Source organism: Triplophysa rosa, linkage group LG16 (genome assembly GCF_024868665.1).
Source record: "Triplophysa rosa linkage group LG16, Trosa_1v2, whole genome shotgun sequence".
NCBI classification, from domain to species: domain Eukaryota; kingdom Metazoa; phylum Chordata; class Actinopteri; order Cypriniformes; family Nemacheilidae; genus Triplophysa; species Triplophysa rosa.
In genome coordinates, this window is record NC_079905.1 from 20853566 (window position 1) to 20873566 (window position 20001).

The 20001-nt window shown below is 44.2% G+C and overlaps 1 protein-coding gene across 1 annotated transcript in view; it reads right to left on the reverse strand.

The window, feature by feature from the left end:
- rims2b (regulating synaptic membrane exocytosis 2b) overlaps window positions 1–20001 on the reverse strand; it is a 117540-nt gene that overhangs the window by 12443 nt on the left and 85096 nt on the right. Inside the window, exons 24-37 of the mRNA XM_057354440.1 lie at window positions 19926–19976; window positions 19687–19731; window positions 17645–17701; window positions 17082–17267; window positions 9265–9374; window positions 8892–8924; window positions 7968–8033; window positions 7512–7754; window positions 6746–6793; window positions 5758–5793; window positions 4784–4816; window positions 3974–3996; window positions 3395–3534; window positions 2462–2620 (exon numbers count right to left, since the gene is read on the reverse strand). Of these exons, the coding sequence (XP_057210423.1) occupies window positions 2462–2620; window positions 3395–3534; window positions 3974–3996; window positions 4784–4816; window positions 5758–5793; window positions 6746–6793; window positions 7512–7754; window positions 7968–8033; window positions 8892–8924; window positions 9265–9374; window positions 17082–17267; window positions 17645–17701; window positions 19687–19731; window positions 19926–19976 (1230 nt within the window). The remainder of the gene's footprint in view (window positions 1–2461; window positions 2621–3394; window positions 3535–3973; window positions 3997–4783; window positions 4817–5757; window positions 5794–6745; window positions 6794–7511; window positions 7755–7967; window positions 8034–8891; window positions 8925–9264; window positions 9375–17081; window positions 17268–17644; window positions 17702–19686; window positions 19732–19925; window positions 19977–20001) is intronic.

Genomic DNA, 20001 nt, shown 5'->3' on the forward strand with positions numbered 1-20001 from the left:
GGTAAACAGTGGTACAACATCTACAGGTACCAGGATGGACGTACAGCAACATCAACAGTGACCAGTTGCCACTATAGCATAAGACATATGAAAAGGTTGGACAACACTGTTGGTCCAAAGGCCTTTTTGCCTGCTTTCAATGAAAAACTATATGCTTAGAAGTGCAAAGTCAAAAACGAAAAGCTTCTTTTCTGTTTTGAATTTTAGGGCAACATGTAAGACAAAATTGATATATACATAAATTCTTAACACTAAGAATTTTATCTGGGTTGCCGAGTTCACCTGCCACATAGATTTATTAATAAATAAATAAAACCCTAGGACAGCGAGCATTCATTTAATCAGCATCAAGATGTTTATTTTTTAAAAATGGCTTTTAGATCCTGCAGCCTCAAGTATATAGGCCAAAAACACATTAATATTTATCCTATGAGACAGTTTGAAGGAAGTTTATATAATGATATAATTTAGGTGACATAACCAGCAGAAAATAATGAGACGGTGAGTCATAAAGCTGAAGTCCATTGTTCTGATAACAATAATATGAGGTCATTCCAGTTCATTTCTACAGTTATAATAAAGCAGATAAATCTATAGTTCACATAGCAACTGCACCATCAAGCCTCATCTTTGCTCTGAATGTTGAAGTCTTCATAAGCAGAATCATCTGCCTGCAGAATTAAATGCACTTTGACTGTGTGTTAATATTAAAGGGGTCATATGGCACGAACACCTGTTTTTATGTGTCTTTGGTGTGTTGCCCATGCATGTATAAGACACGTAAAATTGCAAAAATTAAAGTGTCGGAAACAAGATGCATTCTATCTAAAAGCGAATGCTCACCCAGACCTGCCTTAAACGCCTTGTTTAACCACACCCCCACAAATCTACGTCAGTTCGTGGTTTGATTTGACTAAGACCGCCCAAATGTATACGCAAGCAAGGTGGACGTACCTATCAGTACAATTGCTTTGGAACCTGATGTTCCAAATATGGTAAGAGGCGTTACATTTCCCTCACACACTTGCAGTATTCGACCAATCACTATGCACTGGTTAACTGGCCAATCATAGCACACCTCGCTTTTCAGAGCCATGAGCTTTGTTAAAAATGACTCTATTTTTATAAAAATCTTTGTTGGGTTGAGCTGAAAAAAACAGTCAGGATGGTTTGAGGGTATTAAAATAATTTTGTAAACTGTGGTATTGATTCGTCTCTCTGTCCCTTACAAAGTAGGACCATGGTTAATTGATTCTTTCATGAGCCACCTCCACTTATATCTTTTATGGTCTGATAATGCAGTGGCGACCTGTTTCTGTGGAAAACGATGAAGTTAAGGAGGAAGAACGCTATCTGAAACATTTTCACTTCCTGTGATGTTAGGGTTGGAAGGTACGAGACCAATTGATTGTGTCTGTAAAGCACAATAACAGACAGGAAATGACCCGGTAATGACATCAGCATGTCATTCTGTGTAAGAGACTCCTCCTCATTAACCTGACACTAATAAACGTCACACCGTATGTCAGAAATGAGATTTTTTTCTGTTTTTAAAATGACTGCCGTTTGACATCAGCAAGTATAAAAACTCTCAGACTATTGAAGGTTATGCATTTGTTGCTAATTGGTAAAATATACAAATCACAACAAATGTATATTTTGCCAGTTAGACTCCACAAATAGTATACAAAACGTATTAAAGTGCAATACAGCAGAAATGTAAACATGAGACAGCTGCAAGCTTATTTATCTTGTTTTCGCTCTAACTTAAACAGAGACAGCAACTGTTTATGTGTCACTGCTGATGGTTGTGAAGATGACAGAAAAAATATGTAAGAGACCATTTTCTTGGGGAAAAGTATGAGGATCTATGGGGCAGGAAGGGGGTGGAGTCATCCAGCACTAACAAAGACATAATCAGAGTGCATATCAAATATTCCTTATGCGTATAAGGAATATTTGATGTGCACACATGATCACAAATTTGCACATCACCATTTACCAGAGACACGCGACGTGATTTACACTATTATGTAAACACCTATCAAGCAATCAAAGTCTTCAATTTTCACTATCAGCATAAAGTCTGATCCACAAAGTCGGATGTAATTCTGTGTCAAATCTGGCCATTATTTTACCCTTAAACCACATGTGTAACCTAAACCTAAATGTGTAAACACACTTCATGCTGATAGTCAAAAGTTTTGCTACACAACGCTAATCAAAACAATTATTTGCAGTTCTGACTTACTATAAAAGGTTCTTCACAGCGATGGCACATTTTTTAGGTTAATGATAATAACCAACTTAGTTTGGGTAATCTAACCTTTTTCCACTACAAAGAACCTTTTGTAAGGCAAAAGTGACCATGGTAACCCACTCTGGCACTGGTTACATTGGTTACATTTAACCTAATCTACACAAAGTGGCCTCTAGGTAGCTAGGTCTACGAGATGCTGACCTCTCAGGTTCCTCCTCTTCTTCCCCTTCTGGGTTCTCAGTAGCACCACCCACCTCCCCTTCATGCCCCGCCCCCTGAGCGCTTCCTGAAGCTGGCTCCACCTGCTCCTCCACCACCACAGTGCCCTCCTCTCCCTGACTCTGAAGAGCCTCTGCACGGCTGACACAAACACATAAACCATTCCACGACATCAAGAAAGGAGAAAAGCGTTCATGCGTGACAGAAAAGGCAAAGAACAGACAGACTTGACATGCAGACGATGAAAATAAAGGACATTCCAATGAAAACAACAGTATGAATGTGGGGACATAAATTCAAACATGAGAAAAAAAGAATCAGAATGATGTCATACTCTTCTAGACTTAATTTAACCTGTACTTTAAACCTTAACATTTAAAAGAAGAAATAAGAGATTAGATTTTATATAAAGAAAATAAAGCCCATTTAAAAACCAATAAGTTGTTTTGTATTGTAACATTATTTTATGCTTATTACTGCAACCCATCAAAGGCTAGAAATCTGTATATTATTTAACAATTGTAATCATTATAGATATTTTATGTCGATATATTTTGGTTTTAAAAAATATGTAATAATTTTAAAGTAATGAAATATGTTTTTAGTTATATTTTAATGGAAAAAAATCCTTCAATGCAAGAAAAACTTGGTCTTAAAATAAATACAATTTTCATCTTGGAAAATTTTATTTACATTTTTTGTTTAAAAGAATATCCCCTATTCAAAACCTGCTATCCTGTTCAAAATCATCCAGCATGTGTGGTGATCTCTGCCATACACTCTGGTCACATTAAGGTTCAGAGGTTTTCAACTCAACTTTAAGTGAGAACTTTAGCGTGCCAAGAGTGTCCATGACCGATCAGGCCTCCACAGCTGTTAGAGATCAGAGGTTAGTATGATTTAGAGTCTGAATACCTGATCTTGCGGCTGGCCCGCGCTCTTTCTGACTGGACAGACATGTAACTCGTGCTGCTAAGCCGAGACGTACTCGACATAGCGGACACGTCGCTTACATCGCTGTCCGATGATCTCATGGACAGATTGTCCATTCCTCGCTGTAAAAAAGCAAAATGAAGATTTTTACAATAATGTTGCAAAAACTCAGTTTTAAAAATACGTCACATATTCTTGTCGCTTAATATAAGCATAAGCATCAAATTAATTATGTTAATTATGAAGGAACACTTCCCTCCTGAAACACTGCTGACACTTTCAGATCATAATTTTGTTTTTTTAAGCATATCATTTTTAATGTACCCCATTGAACTTGTTAGGGTTCTATGATTTAATTTTACAATGCAAACGACTTTAAATGCATTAACTTTCACCATCATTTACTCATACATATTTGCTATTTACAGAGTGATGGTGGTGCAGTAATGAAGGGATTTAACCAGCAATTAAACTCTGGGTTGGACATCACCTCCTTATGCCTTTGTCAAAATGAGCAATGTAAAAGTTGACAGAATCAAACTGTAGCTACAGAAAACATACCCTTGATGGATCCTTTAAAATACCTGTGAAAAAAAGACAAAACAGATGTAGTGACACCCAGCAGACACAACCTGATTTTGTAAATATTGTTTGGCAATATAAATATACATTCACACAATTACAAAGCGACACAAACCGGACACCAGATAAAGACGTTTGCACTGATTTTCCAGTTATTTCTCACAATTAATACTAACATCTGGGTAACAAACTGCCACAAAATGTTTCACAAATACATACAACTTTCTGAATAGCAGGATACATGTCAACACTGATGCAATAAATTAAGCACCTGTTTACAACATCACCTAATCGAATTCTTTACAAACAGTCTTAAAATTGTATTTAATTTTAAGATAGTAACATGAAACCCATACACACACATGTATGTTTTATTATCTCTGTGGGGACAGTCCATAGGCGTAATGAGTTGTATACTGTACAAACTGTATATTTTATCCCCTACCCCTAACCCAACCCCTAAACCTAAAGATCGTAGAAAACTTTTTGCATTTTTAGATATTCAAAAATTATCGTTCTGTACAAAGCTTTTGTGCCCGTGGGGACCTCAATTTTGGTCCCCACAGTGACACGAGTCCCCATGAGTTGGTGTGCATTCAGGTTTAGGTCCCCACTACCATATAAAAACATGAACACACACACACGTTTATTCAAAGTGTTTCTTTTATATTAGTGTTTTGAGTGAATTTCTTGCTTCATGTGCATCCTATAAAAGGATAGCTACACATTCTTAGACATAAAAGTTGTGTGTTGAAGGAATTTATGTTAAAGTCAGTCTGTATACAGTACCTGCATCTTCAGTCTCTGATACTGTCTCTACCGCTGGTGTGCGGATGAAACACAATGAGAGAACAGACACATGACATAATGTTATGATGATGACACACACACACACACACAAACACGGATTTTAGAGGAACTCATCAGTCAAAACATACAGAAACAAACAGATCCAGAAAAGTTATGGAAGATCTAAAGCAGTGTCTCCCTTATGTGACATTCTTCTGTCTTCTAATAAGAAGATAATGTGATTAAATAACTGAGATTACACAATGTGGATCTCTATAGAATCGGAGCTGAGAACCACTGCATGTCGTGGGCCATAAAGAGCAAAGGTTTATGCAGAACATGGGTCTCAAACGCCCTAAAAACGCAGGTCACCGTCTATACCATCTTCCCCATGCAGCACTACTGTAACACTTAACTCAGCTCGGCTACATTCACAATGTGGTTTTATGTTCAATATCTGTTTACTAAATTCCAACACTAGCAATATCAGCAGCTTTAACAGTATTCTCGGAATCCCTCATTTTCATTCAGGTTAATGTATCAAAGTCTGCTCTATGCTGTAAGTACATACGATAAGCGACATCTTAGCTTCAACAAAAACTTGTTAATTTCTTAACAATGTTAACAAACTTGCTAATGTTAATTTATACAAATATAAATGTACCCTTCTACCTCAAGTTGCTGTATTGACAACACAGAACAAATAGAAGAATAATGAAAAGCTTCTATGTGAACCTTCATTCAGTCTTTCTTATAGTAAACAGGATCTGTCAAGTTTCACAAAGACTAAAAACCATGATCAAAGTCATACATATATGAAAGCTGCTAGAGATGTAGAGATTCTCAGAAACACACTTCACGCCAACAAGAAAAACAAAAGGAAGGAGCTACACAGCAGAAAGACTAATATCTAGATCCCTTAAAAGCACATTAAGGTTTATCTACTCTACTAAGGGCCGATGGTTGTACGATACCAGTGGTTTTCTTCTGCAGGTCTCCCCATGTCACTTCTGAAGATACACACAAGGAAAAACAGTAAATGATCCTGCTTAACTCAACCAAACACACAAACCCAATGCTTCAAACTGAATTTGCACTGAAAGAAACTGCACAGCCTACTGTAAATGTAATGTGCGTAAGATTAATAGGAATTCATAGCTTAATTTTGTTGTGCAATGACACCAAGACTATTCTCATAAAAAAATATGTTACTTAAAGTGATACTTCACCAAAAATGAAAATTCTGTCATCATTTACTCACCTTCGAGTTGGTCCAAATGTGTATACATTTCTTTGTTCTGATGAACACAGAGAAAGATATTTGGAATAATGCTTATAACCAAACAGATCTCAACCCCCATTGACTCCCATAGTAGGAAAAATTACTTTATCATTTGTTTTGTTCTGTTGAACACAAAAGAAGACATCTTGAAGAATGTAGGACAGCAAACAGTTCTGGGGCACTTTTGACTACCATTGTATTTTTCCTACTATGGGAGTCAATGGGGGGAAAAATCTGTCTGTTTGGTTATAAGCATTCTTCCAAATATCTCTCTCTGTGGTCATCAGAACAAAGACATTTATACACATTTGGGACAACTCGAAGGTGAGTAAATGATGACAGATCTTTCATTTTTCCCTTTAATAACGAATATTAAAATAAAAATAATTAAAAGCAAGTTCTTGAAAAACGTGATATTACAGCATAAATCTAGCTCTTCCCAAACAATGTCATTGCGCCATCTAGAGGTAAATGAAAATACTCAGTTTACACATGGGTGCAGTGCCTTAAAAAAATCCAAAATACTAGTTTCTCACGATGTTATCAAAGCTATTAATACAGTTTAATACACAACAGCAGAGCGAGCTGGACAGTGTTCCTGTAAACAAACGAAAACAACAGCTCTCGTGCAGTAAATCACTTCAAAACAAACACACCGTATAAAACATTCACACACTTGCCTTTCCTCCCGTTGACAGCTGGGGGAGCTACAGGCTTTTCCTCGGGTTCTTGTGTTAAAAACGACACACGCACAAACAAACCCAGCCAACAATGAAGTTAATGAGAGAGTGGAGGAAACGTTTTCCTTCAACACACTGCTACGTTCTAACAGAAGACGAATTATACTGACAAACACATGTACACACATTCTACCAAAATGAAAGTAAAACTGATTAAAAAGATCAAATGCGGCTAAAGCTAAATAATGCAGAGAAACAAGCTAATATACCCAAGCTATGTTTAGCACACTACTCTACTGCAAACATTTTCTGCCTGCATGTTATACATACTGTGCAGTTTACAACATAGCACACAGTATGGCACACTAAGATGTAACTAAAAAGCTTATTTGAATTCATGATTTGACAGAAAAATGCTTTACCTTCAGAATAAAAACTTGACTGTTTGTCATATTAAGCACACAACATAATAAGTTCATACTACTGTGTGGAATGTTTATAAACGCATACCGTTTCACGTGCTATTCTATAAACTAGTATGCAGATACTGCAGAGTATGCAGTACAGAAGTATGTCATTCTGAACGTAACCAAGAGTTCGACTTCATGCGCTGCCACGTAGACCAATCAGCATGTCACCTCACAGTACCCAGATCGTCACTTGACGATGGGTCTGTGCTGCCCCGCATGAAGTCGAACAAGCCTAATATCTTTGGTATTATTGCTCCGTATACATATGTTTGTATATATTCCATACACTGACACACCTGACACAGACGCCTGTTGGACAGGAGGTGGCGCTGTTGATGGTGAGGGAGCAGGAGGGGCCGGACCAGGGGGAGGAGGAGGAGCAGGAGGGGGAGTGGCATGCGTGACAGGAGGAATGCGTGTATGAGGGGGTGTGGCAGAAGCATGATGAGGAGGAATATGAGCAGAATGTGGAACAGGGGCATGACCAGTGGGATGTGTAATGGTAGGACCAGGAACAGGAGGCTCCATTCCCATGTAAGCTTTGATGGTAAAAGAAGACAACATGGTTTGAGGGATGGGGTTGAAGGCAATGAAAAAAAGCTTAATTTTTAAAGCATCACTAATTATTATTTCTAACTATCTTGTTATTTGCTGTTTAATAGAGTCGCTAAAAAGAATTAATAATATTCAAATAGAAGTTCTCATTCTTATCAGATCAAATGATATGACTATGATAATCTAAACAGCATTACCAGCCACTGTTTGTGAAATCTGAGGAGGTGCAGGGGGCGGGGCTGGGGATTGTGACGTCCCCCCCACTGATTCACACATTCATACAGAAATGAGAGCAAGTACAGAAAAAGAAAAGTATACCATAAGATGTGAAAACGAGAACAGAAGAACAAAGGAAACAGAACAGAGAGCTGAGTAAAGCTAAACTAATCTGCTCTACAAATCAAGTCCAAAAGTAGAAAGTGCAAAGTCTTCCTTTCCAAGTCACTCAGCATGAGTCACTCCAAATGCAAATACAGTCAAGCATTCCATACCAACGGCATTTTGGGAACCTTAGCACATATTTAAGAAATGATCATTGATAGTCAATAGTGAAATGACAAGTGCAACATTTAGAAACAAGCTTTATATTTAATATATCAATAAAAACAAGTCAAGAATAAATAAACAGACTATATAAACTCTGAACTGAATGCCTGCGCTCATGGAATCATCAAAATCATATGTGCATTTGAATGATGATGAGCATGTGGTTCATGTTTCCTATAAAATAAATCTAGTCACAGTCTGAGGAAGTTGGCAGTATTGGTTGATAAGTTAGGCCAATAAAGTTTTTAACTTAATTCTTTTGACTCAAATATTGAGCTTTTATTTAAAATATAATTTAGGTATATAGATATCTAAAAACATTTATAGCACTTTTGGCGATTCATCCAGGCACACACACAGACGCAAAAACACACACATCTTACATTCATAATAATATTTTAACAGGTATTGCCAAAACACAAACTAATGGTTCCTTTAACCGCACTAAACAAATGGCAAAAGCAAATCCGGTGACATGTTAACTTCACAGACCAACGCTAACAGGTTTAGAGAAGATGATAAAGCTGTAATAACACAGACTGAGGCTACACACACAGAAGCCAGTGTTTACAGACCTTCATAAGGCTCAGTCATGCCCTCGCCATCTTCTGGGAAAAAGGGTGACAAAAGAACCAATCCGTGTTGTGTTATGTAAAGAAGCTAACTTTAAGAATATGTCACATTATCCAATTTTGAGTTGTATTTACACTATACCGTTACACTATACACTATACCATTGGCCAAAGTACATTCTAACTTGAACCGTAGTTATACTGTAGGTGAGCATTTGCTAGGGTTGGGTCAGGACGGTCAGCTAGTCGCCCAAACGACTTCTTTGTTAGTGATTTGTTTGTTACGTTTTTTTTGGCTTTATTACTTTTAACATCTTAGGATCTAGAATCATGGACTTTTTTAAGTAACTTTAAGTAAGCTAGTTTATTCACTCACTTCTGTCCATGGTAACCTTCGGTGGGACCTGGGGTAGCTGCCGACCTCTCCGACTTGATACTGGTGTGCTGGTGGGACTTGTTTGAACCGATCCAGTGCGTGGGTTTGCCCTGTGGGATACACAATGCGTCAGTACTAATGATAAAGCATCGCATCTGAAGATTGTTTGGTGGTTGAGTCATAAAACTGCATAAAGACCACAGCTGGTCATGCTGATGAGAAAAGACTAGGAAATACAAACCTACTAACTACAATTATATCTGTGTCATAAAACAAAGTTCACCTTAAGTTTTCATATTTTGGACTGACACAGAAAATAAGTCAGTGTTTGGCACAACTTTCTCAGGGGTTAGTAAAAATGAAAAAGAAGCAAAAATATTTGGTGAAATTGATGTTCCTTAGGCAAAGTTTGTAAAACAACCTACAAAAGTTTGAATCTCACGGAACCATTCAAAAACAATTTTTAAATTGTTATTGTTTATTTTTAAAATTATTTTTTGTACCAGCATTTTAAAATAAATAACATTTTTATTAGTTCCTAGTACTGCAATGCATAAATATACCCTGCATCCAAAATCGTCCTACATCCATACTACATAGTCGGCGAGAATCAGTATGAGTCATGAATATTGTGTCCGAAACCCCAGTATGCTAAAACAGTAGATGGTCTACTGCTTCCACCGAGATTTGTGAGTGTGCATTGGATGGATACTACCCTATGATGCAATGGAAGCTGAGCAACGGTCCAATTTCAAAAGTAAATCAAATAAAAATAGCCGAAAACTTTAAGGCGGGTGTCCGTTTTCAAAAGTAAGTACTAATAAATGAATTTCTCGTGAATGAATGAATTTTAAGTTCCCTTTCTGTCGGTCTCTCGATGTTGTGTCGAATCGACAGAATGGGGTTTGTCTTGAGAACCTATCATCTTCTGAGTATTTAGAAAAGGCCAATGAAAATTGGCGAATGAAATTTGCATGCCGGGCTCCTCCCGGGGAGGGAAGCCGGAGTGCTCATTCATTCACCTTTTGTTCTTCAGAGCCTAAGCATCTGATGAGCGTTCTCCAGATCTTCGCTGATCTTATTCTGCTGTAATCTACGACGTGGTGCAGCGGACGGTCCCTTCCTGCAGCGACTTTCCCCTGGGCGTCTCAGCAGTTCCGGAAGTGTCTTAGCATGTCTTTTTCTAAAAGAGCAAATATCTCCAGCGCGGCATGTCCCGCTGTTCTCTTGGGTGCGACGCGCTCATTGAGGAAGGGGATGGACACAATGTCTGTCTCAGGTGTTTGGGTCTCCGGCACGCTGAGGCAGCCTTCGTGGATACATCCTGCCCGCACTGCGGGCGGATGCCTATCCAGACGTTACGGTCACGGGTGGCCGTATTCTTTATGGATAAAGCCACCACCTCGTCTGTTACCCAATCTGTGACGGCAGTGACTACGTTAACCCGCCAGCCGCAGGCTCACGGACCGTTCACGCCCCGTCTCGCTCGTCTGACCATCCCTTAAAAGATGGTCCTACCCCGTCTTGTTCCTCCGGCACGTACTCGGAAGTGCGTGACGAAGATGAGATGTCGATCACAGCATCGGAGGGCGATCTTTTGGCATCCGACCCCGACGATTCCTCGGAGCTCCCTCCCCCGGGGGGTCGAGCCCAGGAAGAGGCGGACGTTGAGATGTCAACCATGCTTTTCCGGGCCGCCGCGAGCATTGGGCTGCAGTGCACAGCACCGCCTTTACCCCAGCGCTCGTGGTTGGATACGTGGTACCTGGGGTCTGAGCGCGGCTCCAAGCCGCGCCCAGCTCCGGTCCCGTTCTTCCCGGAGGTGCATGAGGAGCTGAGTAAGACTTGGAACGAGCCCCTCACAGCCCGTTCCAATCAGAAAGGCTCAGTCGCCCTTACTTCCCTCGATGGTGGGGTGGCCAGAGGCTATGTCGAGATTCCCCAGGTGGAGCGTGCTGTCGCGGTGCACCTGTGCCCGCAGACAGCGGCCACCAGGAGAGCTCGACCTAGACTCCCATCCAGGGCGTGTAAGTTTTCGGCATCTCTGGTGTCGAAGGCTTACACGGCTGCGGGTCAGGCCGCCTCCTCCCTCCACGCCATGGCCATCCTGCAGGTCCACCAGGCCAAGGCGTTGAAGGAGCTCCATGAGGGTAAGACCGACCCAACGGTAATGCAGGAACTCCGTACCACCACCGATCTCGCTCTACGGGCGACTAAGGTGATGACACGGGCCTTGGGTTGGGCGATGTCCACCATTCCAAGAGAGGCACCTCTGGCTCAAACCTTGCGCAGATGCGGGATGCCGAGAAGGTTCGCTTTCTCGACGCCCCCATCTCGCAGGGAAGGCTGTTTGGTGACACCGTTGAGGATTTCTCTCAGCAGTTCTCGACGGTGAACAAGCAGACGGAGGCCATCAGACATATCCTGCCACGCCGTGACTCGGCTGCCGTCAGGCCTTCGAGATCCCGAGCGGTGTCTGCTTCCCAGCAGCCCCGGCCCTCTTCGACTCCGGTTCCGGCTCCAGTGCCCCCTTCTCAGGCTGCCTCCCGGAAAAGGACATCAAAGAGGAAACCGCCTCCCCGTCAGCATCCATCGCGGAAGCAGAAGCGGCCCTGACGGAGAGACCCCAGGGAGATTGAGGCTACCATCGGGCCCGAACCCAGCCACTCCAGCGCTGGGTCGGATAGGGACGGTTCCTGCCGCCTTCCTACCATCAGCTGTTCCCCCCTGGGGGGCCAGCGCCCACTTCCTCACAAAAAGAGTTTCCTCTCTCTCTGGGTTTTCACAACCGTTCCCACCCTCTGGTCGACGGTGGACGGCAACTCGACGTTGCGTCACGGCGAAGCGCAATGTCGAGTATAAACACCAGTCGCCAGGCAGGAAAAACAGCAGAGCCGATCTCCTCCCCGGGGGTCCTCCCCCGGCAAGGAATCCGTACTGCTAGCCATCGAACCACCCTCCGCTGGGGCGATGAAGCAGACCAAACCTCTAGTCCCCCTGTCTCGGTTTCTGGGAGCTTGGTCTCAGCTTCCCAGACTGTCAGTCTGGCTGAGGAAGACAATCCGTCTCGGCTACGTGATTCAGTTCGCTACACGTCCGCCCAAGTTCCGCGGCATCCTTTTTTACCTCAGTCAGAGGCAGGGATGCCCCCGTACTTCGGGCGGAGGTCGCCTCCCTGCTGGTGAAGGGAACGATCGAGCCCGTCCCACCGGCCGAGATGTCCAGCGGGTTCTACAGCCCGTACTTCATTGTCCCCAAGAAAGGCGGGAGATTGCGCCCTATCTTGGATCTGCCTGTTCTGAACAGACACTTACACAAGCTGCCTTTCAATGGTCACACAGAAGCACATCCTGACGTCCGTCAGGCGTCAGGACTGGTTCATGGCAATCGACTTGAAGGACGCGTTTCATGTCTCGATCCTCCCTCGACAATGGCCGTTCCTGCGGTTCGCGTTCGAGGGACGGGCATATCAGTACAGGGTCCTCCCCTTCGGTCTGTCCCTGTCTCCACGGGTCTTTACGAAGGTCGTGGAGGCTGCCCTCCTTCCCCTCAGGGAAGAAGGTGTGCGGGTACTGAACTATCTCGACGACTGGCTCACCTCGGCTCACTCGCGAGATTTGTTATGTACACACATGGACCTGGTGCTCCGGCACCTAGATCGGTTGGGGCTACAGGTCAACTGGGAAAAGAGCAAGCTCTCCCCCGCGCAGAGCATCTCCTTTCTCGGTATGGAACTCGACTCCGTCTCCATGACAGTGCGACTGACTACAGAGCGTGCCCGGTCAGTGTTACACTGCCTGAAGCACTTCAGGCAGCCAGCGGTCTCCCTGAAACAATTTCAGAGGCTCCTGGGGCACATGGCATCCTCGGCGGGGGTGGTCCCCCTCGGGTTGATGCACATGCGACCGCTCCAACACTGGCTACAGAGTCGAGTAGCTTGGAGAGCGTGGCACACCGGCAGCAGGCGTATGGTCATCACGCCTTTCTGCCGGCGCACCCTGACCCCTTGGTCGTCCATGGCCTTCCTACGGGAGGGGGTCCCCCTAGGGCAGGTATCAAGACACGTCGTGGTAACGACGGATGCCTCCCTTCAGGGCTGGGGTGCTGTGTGCAACGGGCACGCAGTGTCGGGGCAGTGGACGGGCCCCCGCCTGCGTTGTCAACTGCCTAGAGTTGTGGGCTGTGCTACTTGCACTGAAGAGGTTCCAACCTTTCGTGCAGGGCAGGCACGTGCTGGTCTGGTCGGACAGCACAGCTGCCGTGGCGTATATCAACCACCAGGGTGGCGTTCGTTCACGGCAGCTAACACGACTCGCCCGACGCCTCCTCCTGTGGAGTCAGCAGGTGATCAGCTCCCTGCGAGCCGTACACATCCCGGGCGACCTGAACCAGACAGCAGACCGGCTCTCTCGTAAGTGGTCACCTCGCGGAGAGTGGCGACTCCACCCCCAGGCGGTTCAGCTCATATGGGAGCAGTTCGGCCAGGCGCAGGTGGACCTGTTTGCCTCCCCGGACTCCACCCATTGTCCGCTTTGGTACTCCCTATCCGACGGTCCCCTCGGTACGGATGCCCTTGCGCACAGCTGGCCGCGGGACAAGAGGAAGTACGCCTTCCCCCCAGTGAGCCTCATTGCACAGACCCTGTGCAAGGTCAGGGAAGAGGAGCATCAAGTGCTACTAGTTGTGCCCTACTGGCCCAACCGGACTTGGTTCTCAGAGCTGGTGCGCCTGACAACAACTCCCCCTGGCCGATTCCCCTGAGGAAGGACCTCCTTTCTCAGGGGAAGGGCACGTTTTGGCATCCCAGGCCAGACCTCTGGGACCTCCATGTCTGGCCCCTGGATGGGACGAGGAGATCCTGAGCGACCTACCCCCGGCGGTGGTAGAGACCCTCACACAGGCTAGGGCCCCGGCCACTAGGAGACTGTATGCCTTCAAGTGGCGCCTCTTCTCGTCCTGGTGCTCTTCTCACGGAGAAGACCCACGGAGATGCTCGATCAGGTACGTACTGTCCTTTCTCCAGGAGAGACTTGAGAAGAACCTCTCCCCCTCCACACTGAAGGTGTATGTTGCCGCTATAGCCGCACATCACAATCCAGTTGCTGGTAAGTCTCTAGGACAGCATGACCTGGTCACCAGGTTCCTGAGGGGCGCGAGACGGTTGAATCCGCCTCGCCCGCACCTCGTACCCTCTTGGGACCTCGAAGTGGTCCTGGAGGGCCTCCAGAGGCCCCCCTTCGAGCCCCTAGGAGAGGCCGATCTTTCTCGTCTGTCGATGAAGACAGCCCTCCTGGTAGCGCTCGCCTCCTTCAAGAGGGTAGGGGACCTACAAGCATTCTCTGTGTCCTCGGGTTGCCTAGAATTCGGGCCTGGAGACTCTCACGTTATCCTGAGACCACGGCCCGGCTACGTGCCCAAAGTTCCCACCACTCCCTTCCGGGACCAGGTGGTGAACTTGCAGGCGCTCCCCACCGGGGAGGAAGATCCAACCCCTTCCGTGTTGTGTCCAGTACACGCACTGCGCCTCTACTTGGACCGCACGCAGAGCTTCAGAAGCTCTGAGCAGCTCTTTGTCTGCTTTGGAGGTCAGCAGAAGGAGAGAGCTGTCTCCAAACAGAGACTGGCGCACTGGATCGTGGATGCCATTTCCTTGGCATACCGGTCGCAAGATCGCCCCTGCCCCTTGGGAGTTAAGGCACATTCCACTTGGGGTGTCGCCTCCTCGTGGGCACTGGCTCAGGGCACCTCTCTGGCAGACATCTGCAGAGCTGCGGGTTGGGCTACGCCCAATACCTTCGCGAGGTTCTACAACCTCCGCGTTGAACCGGTGTCAGCCCGCGTCCTGCAGGGCAACAGGTAGGGCAACAGGTAGGCCTGCGGAAGCCCTTCCCCCTCCGGGGGGAGCAGTGGCGACCCCGCCTCACTTCTTTCCCCTCGGGTAAAGAACAGGCATTCCATCCATCACTAAGCACCCTTCCAGGGGACAGGTTGGGCAGAGCATCCCTGCCCCCTTAGGCCAGGGAACAGTTGAGTTATCTCCCAGATGGCTCTAACTGGACCTAGTGCTCCAGACTGGTAACCCCCCCTCCGTGGGCTGTTCCGTCTGATGTATCCTCATGAATGGTTCCCACCTTGGCAACCCATGACCTCCCAGGTGGACTCCCACCTTGCGGTTACTCCTGCAGTCCGCACTTCTTCCCATGAGTTCTCCCCTGATGGTGAGACCATGTGGTGTCTCCACTAATTCCTCCCTACGGTAGGAGTGGCCTCTGCAGCGTTTTTCCCCCAGGGGGAATAATGCTTACCCAGTGGCCCGTACGGTGCCGGGCGGCTTCTCGCCATTTAGAGAACTAGGCTCCGCCGGTGACGGCCGGTGACAGGGGCTTCCCAACTTTGTGTAAAGCTCTGGGTCCCCCTTCCTCTCCACTGGAGGGTCATAATTTCGCGTTAGCGTGTTCGTCTGACTCGCCCAGGCCAGTCAACGTCGCTCCGCAGAGATTGTGACGCGGCTCAGTGCTGTGGCGTTTTCCATAGGAACCCCATTCTGTCGGTTCGACACAACGTCGAGAGACCGACAGAAAGGGAACGTCTTGGTTACGGATGTAACCTCGGTTCCCTGATGGAGGGAACGAGACGTTGTGTCCCTCATGCCACAACACTGGCCGCCCACCCCAGCGGTTGGGGAGGACGCTTTAGGCTCCTCAGACCAAAAGGTGAATGAATGAGCACGCCGGCTTCCCTCTTATACCCGGACATCCGGGGAGGAGCCCGGCATGCAAATTTCATTCGCCAATTTTCATTTGCCTTTTCTAAATACTCAGAAGATGATAGGTTCTCAAGACAAACCCCATTCTGTCGGTTCGACACAACGTCTCGTTCCCTCCATCAGGGAACCGAAGTTACATCCGTAACCAAGATGTTTTTATTAACATCAGCGTACAGGTTGTTGTTAATACGTTAATAGGTTGTTAATAATTTTATTTGTGCAAAATGAAATGATTATTTTTGGGGTAAAACATAACCCACACAGTTCTTGTTTTGTGAGATTCACCCTTGGATTGTTTAAAAGCACAGAAAAAAATCACCAGTCTAATTCTACATAGTATTAAAGCATGCATTTAAATGAATAAATATGTCACAGTCAAGTGCATTTTAGTCAAGTAAACAAATATAAAATGCACATCGACGCCACAGTAAACACAATGATCTTTCAAGCACCTTTTGAGCTGAAAGTCACATTTGTATATCGTATAGCATTATATAATAAACTGTGGCACATTCAAGAGCAACTGTGCCTCTTGCATCAGTGAAACATCATGCACAAATTTATGTTCCTTGTGACTTATGATGTGCCCGGCAAATCATGAGTCAAAAGGTTTAATGGCCTCTCAGAAGGAGTGATGTGGTCAGCATCAGGACAGGTGCATTTGACTGCTAAAGCTGCAAGAAAGGTGAGAAGGCCAACAGCACACACACTCAAACAGCCCACAACTTAAAGCAGAAACTGTTAAACTACAAACAAATAATAATAATGTTAGTCAAAAACAAAAAGGTAAGAAAGTAAACCTTACGATGCCAGGTACACACCATTATATCCCAAGAGAATATAACAGGTGTGTCTATAATCGAAATGAAAAGATGTTAGTAACCGTCATCACTACTTTCCACTACATAGAAATGAAGAGAAATAAAAAACAGCATCGTTACGACAGGGTTAAATGAAAGAGGAAGTGGAGAGGGGCATTCCAGGTGACAGGAAGCAGAAGGCATGGTTTGGTTTAGCGGATCAGTGCTTAGTTGTGATTGGTCTGGGTCACCTCGATAAGGCGGGAGAGGGAGGGGCAGATCTCCCTGACGTTAAGGATGGCATGGATCTCATGTAGCCGGAGTCGGGCCGCTCAGACGAGCGGGAACGGGTGTAGACCGGATGATCCATCATGGGCCGCTGATCAGCTGACCTGGACCTGTAATGGTCATGCCTGACCACCATGCTGCGACTGTACCTGCAGAATGTTAGTCAAACAATGGATGCTCAGCACGGCCAAAGTGCATTATGGGATGTAAGGGTATAAAACACTGTAATCCTCTGTAAAAGCATCCTCGGGGTTCCTGTGAAACAATGTTGGCTTACTGTAAAAAAAAATATGTTACAGTATACACGCCAATCCAAAACTACTGCTCATTGGGTCACCAATTTATCAAACAAAACAAAACAATTTGTTGAGGGAAACAAAAATGAATACATACATGCAAAGGATAAATGTAATCTGGTTAAGCTCCAGAAATCAGCTGTAAGGAAGACTACTGATTACTATGACCTACTCCTACTGGACATGTTTCTATGACAACATAGGTTTCCACTCACAATCTAACACGTTACCTGAGATCTTCTTCAAAGTGCTCATGGTTAGCTGGGAACTCTGGGATATGGTCCTCTCTATGGAGGTGCATGAAAGAAAAACATACAGTGGCACTAATATTCTAGACTGTTATGATATATTTTTTAACCGTTCCTCTATGATGCCAGGGTGCTGGATAGTTTCTAGGGTCCTCTGGGTGGTTTACTTGCAAAAGACAAAAGACACATATAGCTACAGTGGCTTGCAAAAGTATTCAACCCCCTTCATTTTATTCACATTTTGTTATGCTGCTGCCTTATCTTAAACTACTTTAAATGATTATTTTTTACATTAATCTACACTCCATGCACAATAATGACAAAACAAAAAACTGATTTTTTACAGCTTTGCAAATTTATTAAAAATAAAAAACAAAAATAAGTACATTGCACAAGTATTCACACCCTTTTCTGGAACACTTGAAATTTTGCTCAGAAGCATTAGTTTTGCTTGTTGATGTTTATACACTTCGAGTGGAGTTAACCTGTGCCAAATTCAATTGAATAAGTATGATTTGGAGCGGCACATACCTCTCTATAAAGGGTGCAACAGCTGAAAATGCATATCAAAGTAAAAACCAAGACATGAGGTCAAAAGAACTGCCAGTAGAGCTTTGAGACAGGATTGTATCAAGGCACAGATCTGGGGAAGACTTCTGAAAAAAATCTGCTGTATTGAAGGTTCACAGAAGCATGTAGCCTCCATTTATCCTCAATGAAAGAGGTTTGGAACCACCAGATCTCTTACTTGAGCTGACCTCCTGTCCAAACTGAGCCATCGATGGAGAAGGGTCTTGGTTAGAGCGGTGACCAAGAAGCTGATGATTACTCTGGTTGAGCTCCATGATCATATATGGAGATGGGAGAAACTTACAGAAGGACAAACATCACTGCAACACTCCACCAATCTGGGCTTTATGGCTTAGTGGCCAGACTCAAGCCTTTGCTCAGTGAAGACACATGGAAACTTGAAATATGCAAAAACGTACTTCAACGAATCTTTCAAACTGTCAGAAACAAGATATTCTGGTCTGATGAATCTCAGATTCATGCATCATGTCTGGAGAAAAACAAGCACTGCTCAACACCTGTACAATACCGTCTTAACAGTAAAGTGTAGTGGAAACAGCATCATGATGTGGGGGTGTTTTTCAGCTTCAGGGACTGTACACAAAATACGGAGATAATGATCATGAAAACCTAGCCCAGAACATTCAGAACCTCGGACAGGGCAGAAGGTTCATTCTCCAACATGACAATGATCCTAAGCACACAACTAAAACAATGCAAGAGTGGCTTATGGACAACTCTGTCTATGTCCTTGAGTGGCCCAGCTAGTGCTTGAACCCAACTGAACATTCTCTGTAGAAACCTGAAAATGTTTGTATACTGATGATCTCCATCCAACCTGACAGAGTTTGAGAGGATCTGAGGAGAAGAATGACAGAAAATTGCCAAATGCAGATGTGTAAAGCTTTTCACATCATACCGAAAAAGATTTGAGTCTGTAAAGGCGCTTTAACCATTTTCTGAGTTAAGGGTGTGAATACTTATGCAATGTACTTATTTTTGTTTTATATTTTTAATAAATTTGCAAAGCTGTAAAAAATCAGTTTTTTGTTTTGTCATTATTGTGCATGGAGTGTAGATTAATGTAAAAAAATAATCATTTAAAGTAGTGTAAGATAAGGCAGCAGCATAACAAAATGTGAATAAAATGAAGGGGTTTGAATACTTTTGCAAGCCACTGTAGATATGGGTAGGGTCCTTCTTTAAAAATAAAACTACAGTTGTATCCTATTCCATTCATAAATCAGATCAGAAATAGTATGCCATTCTTCGACTAATCCCATGGATTATATCATATATATGAGTATATAAAGAAGTATATGAGACCTGACATATTCATCACGAAAATGATCTAGTGTTGAGAGCTGTTAAAGGTAACAACGAGGTAAAGCACAACTACATCTAATTCAAACTAGATTCTGCACTGAAGCTACTGGCATTTAGTCAAACGATACCTTTCTGTATCTGTAGAAGGTTCGATTTCTATCCTGGGACATGTCCTATTAAATAAACCAGCTTCAATGTTAAGGTTGTTAAATCTTCAGTGTGCTCAGTACCTTAGTATGTGTTATTCAGTATTCATTTGCTTCAAAAGATGCAGGGTGTGGAGCTTCTATTCTGGCCAAGTGATAACCAATGAATACAGAGAATTTTGTAATTGTGAGAAGCTGTGGGAGTCTCTGGAGAGCCTTACCTGTAGTCCCCACAGGTTCCGTTCATAACATGATTGAGCCCATTGTAATATCTTTAAACAGAACATGAGGATTGAT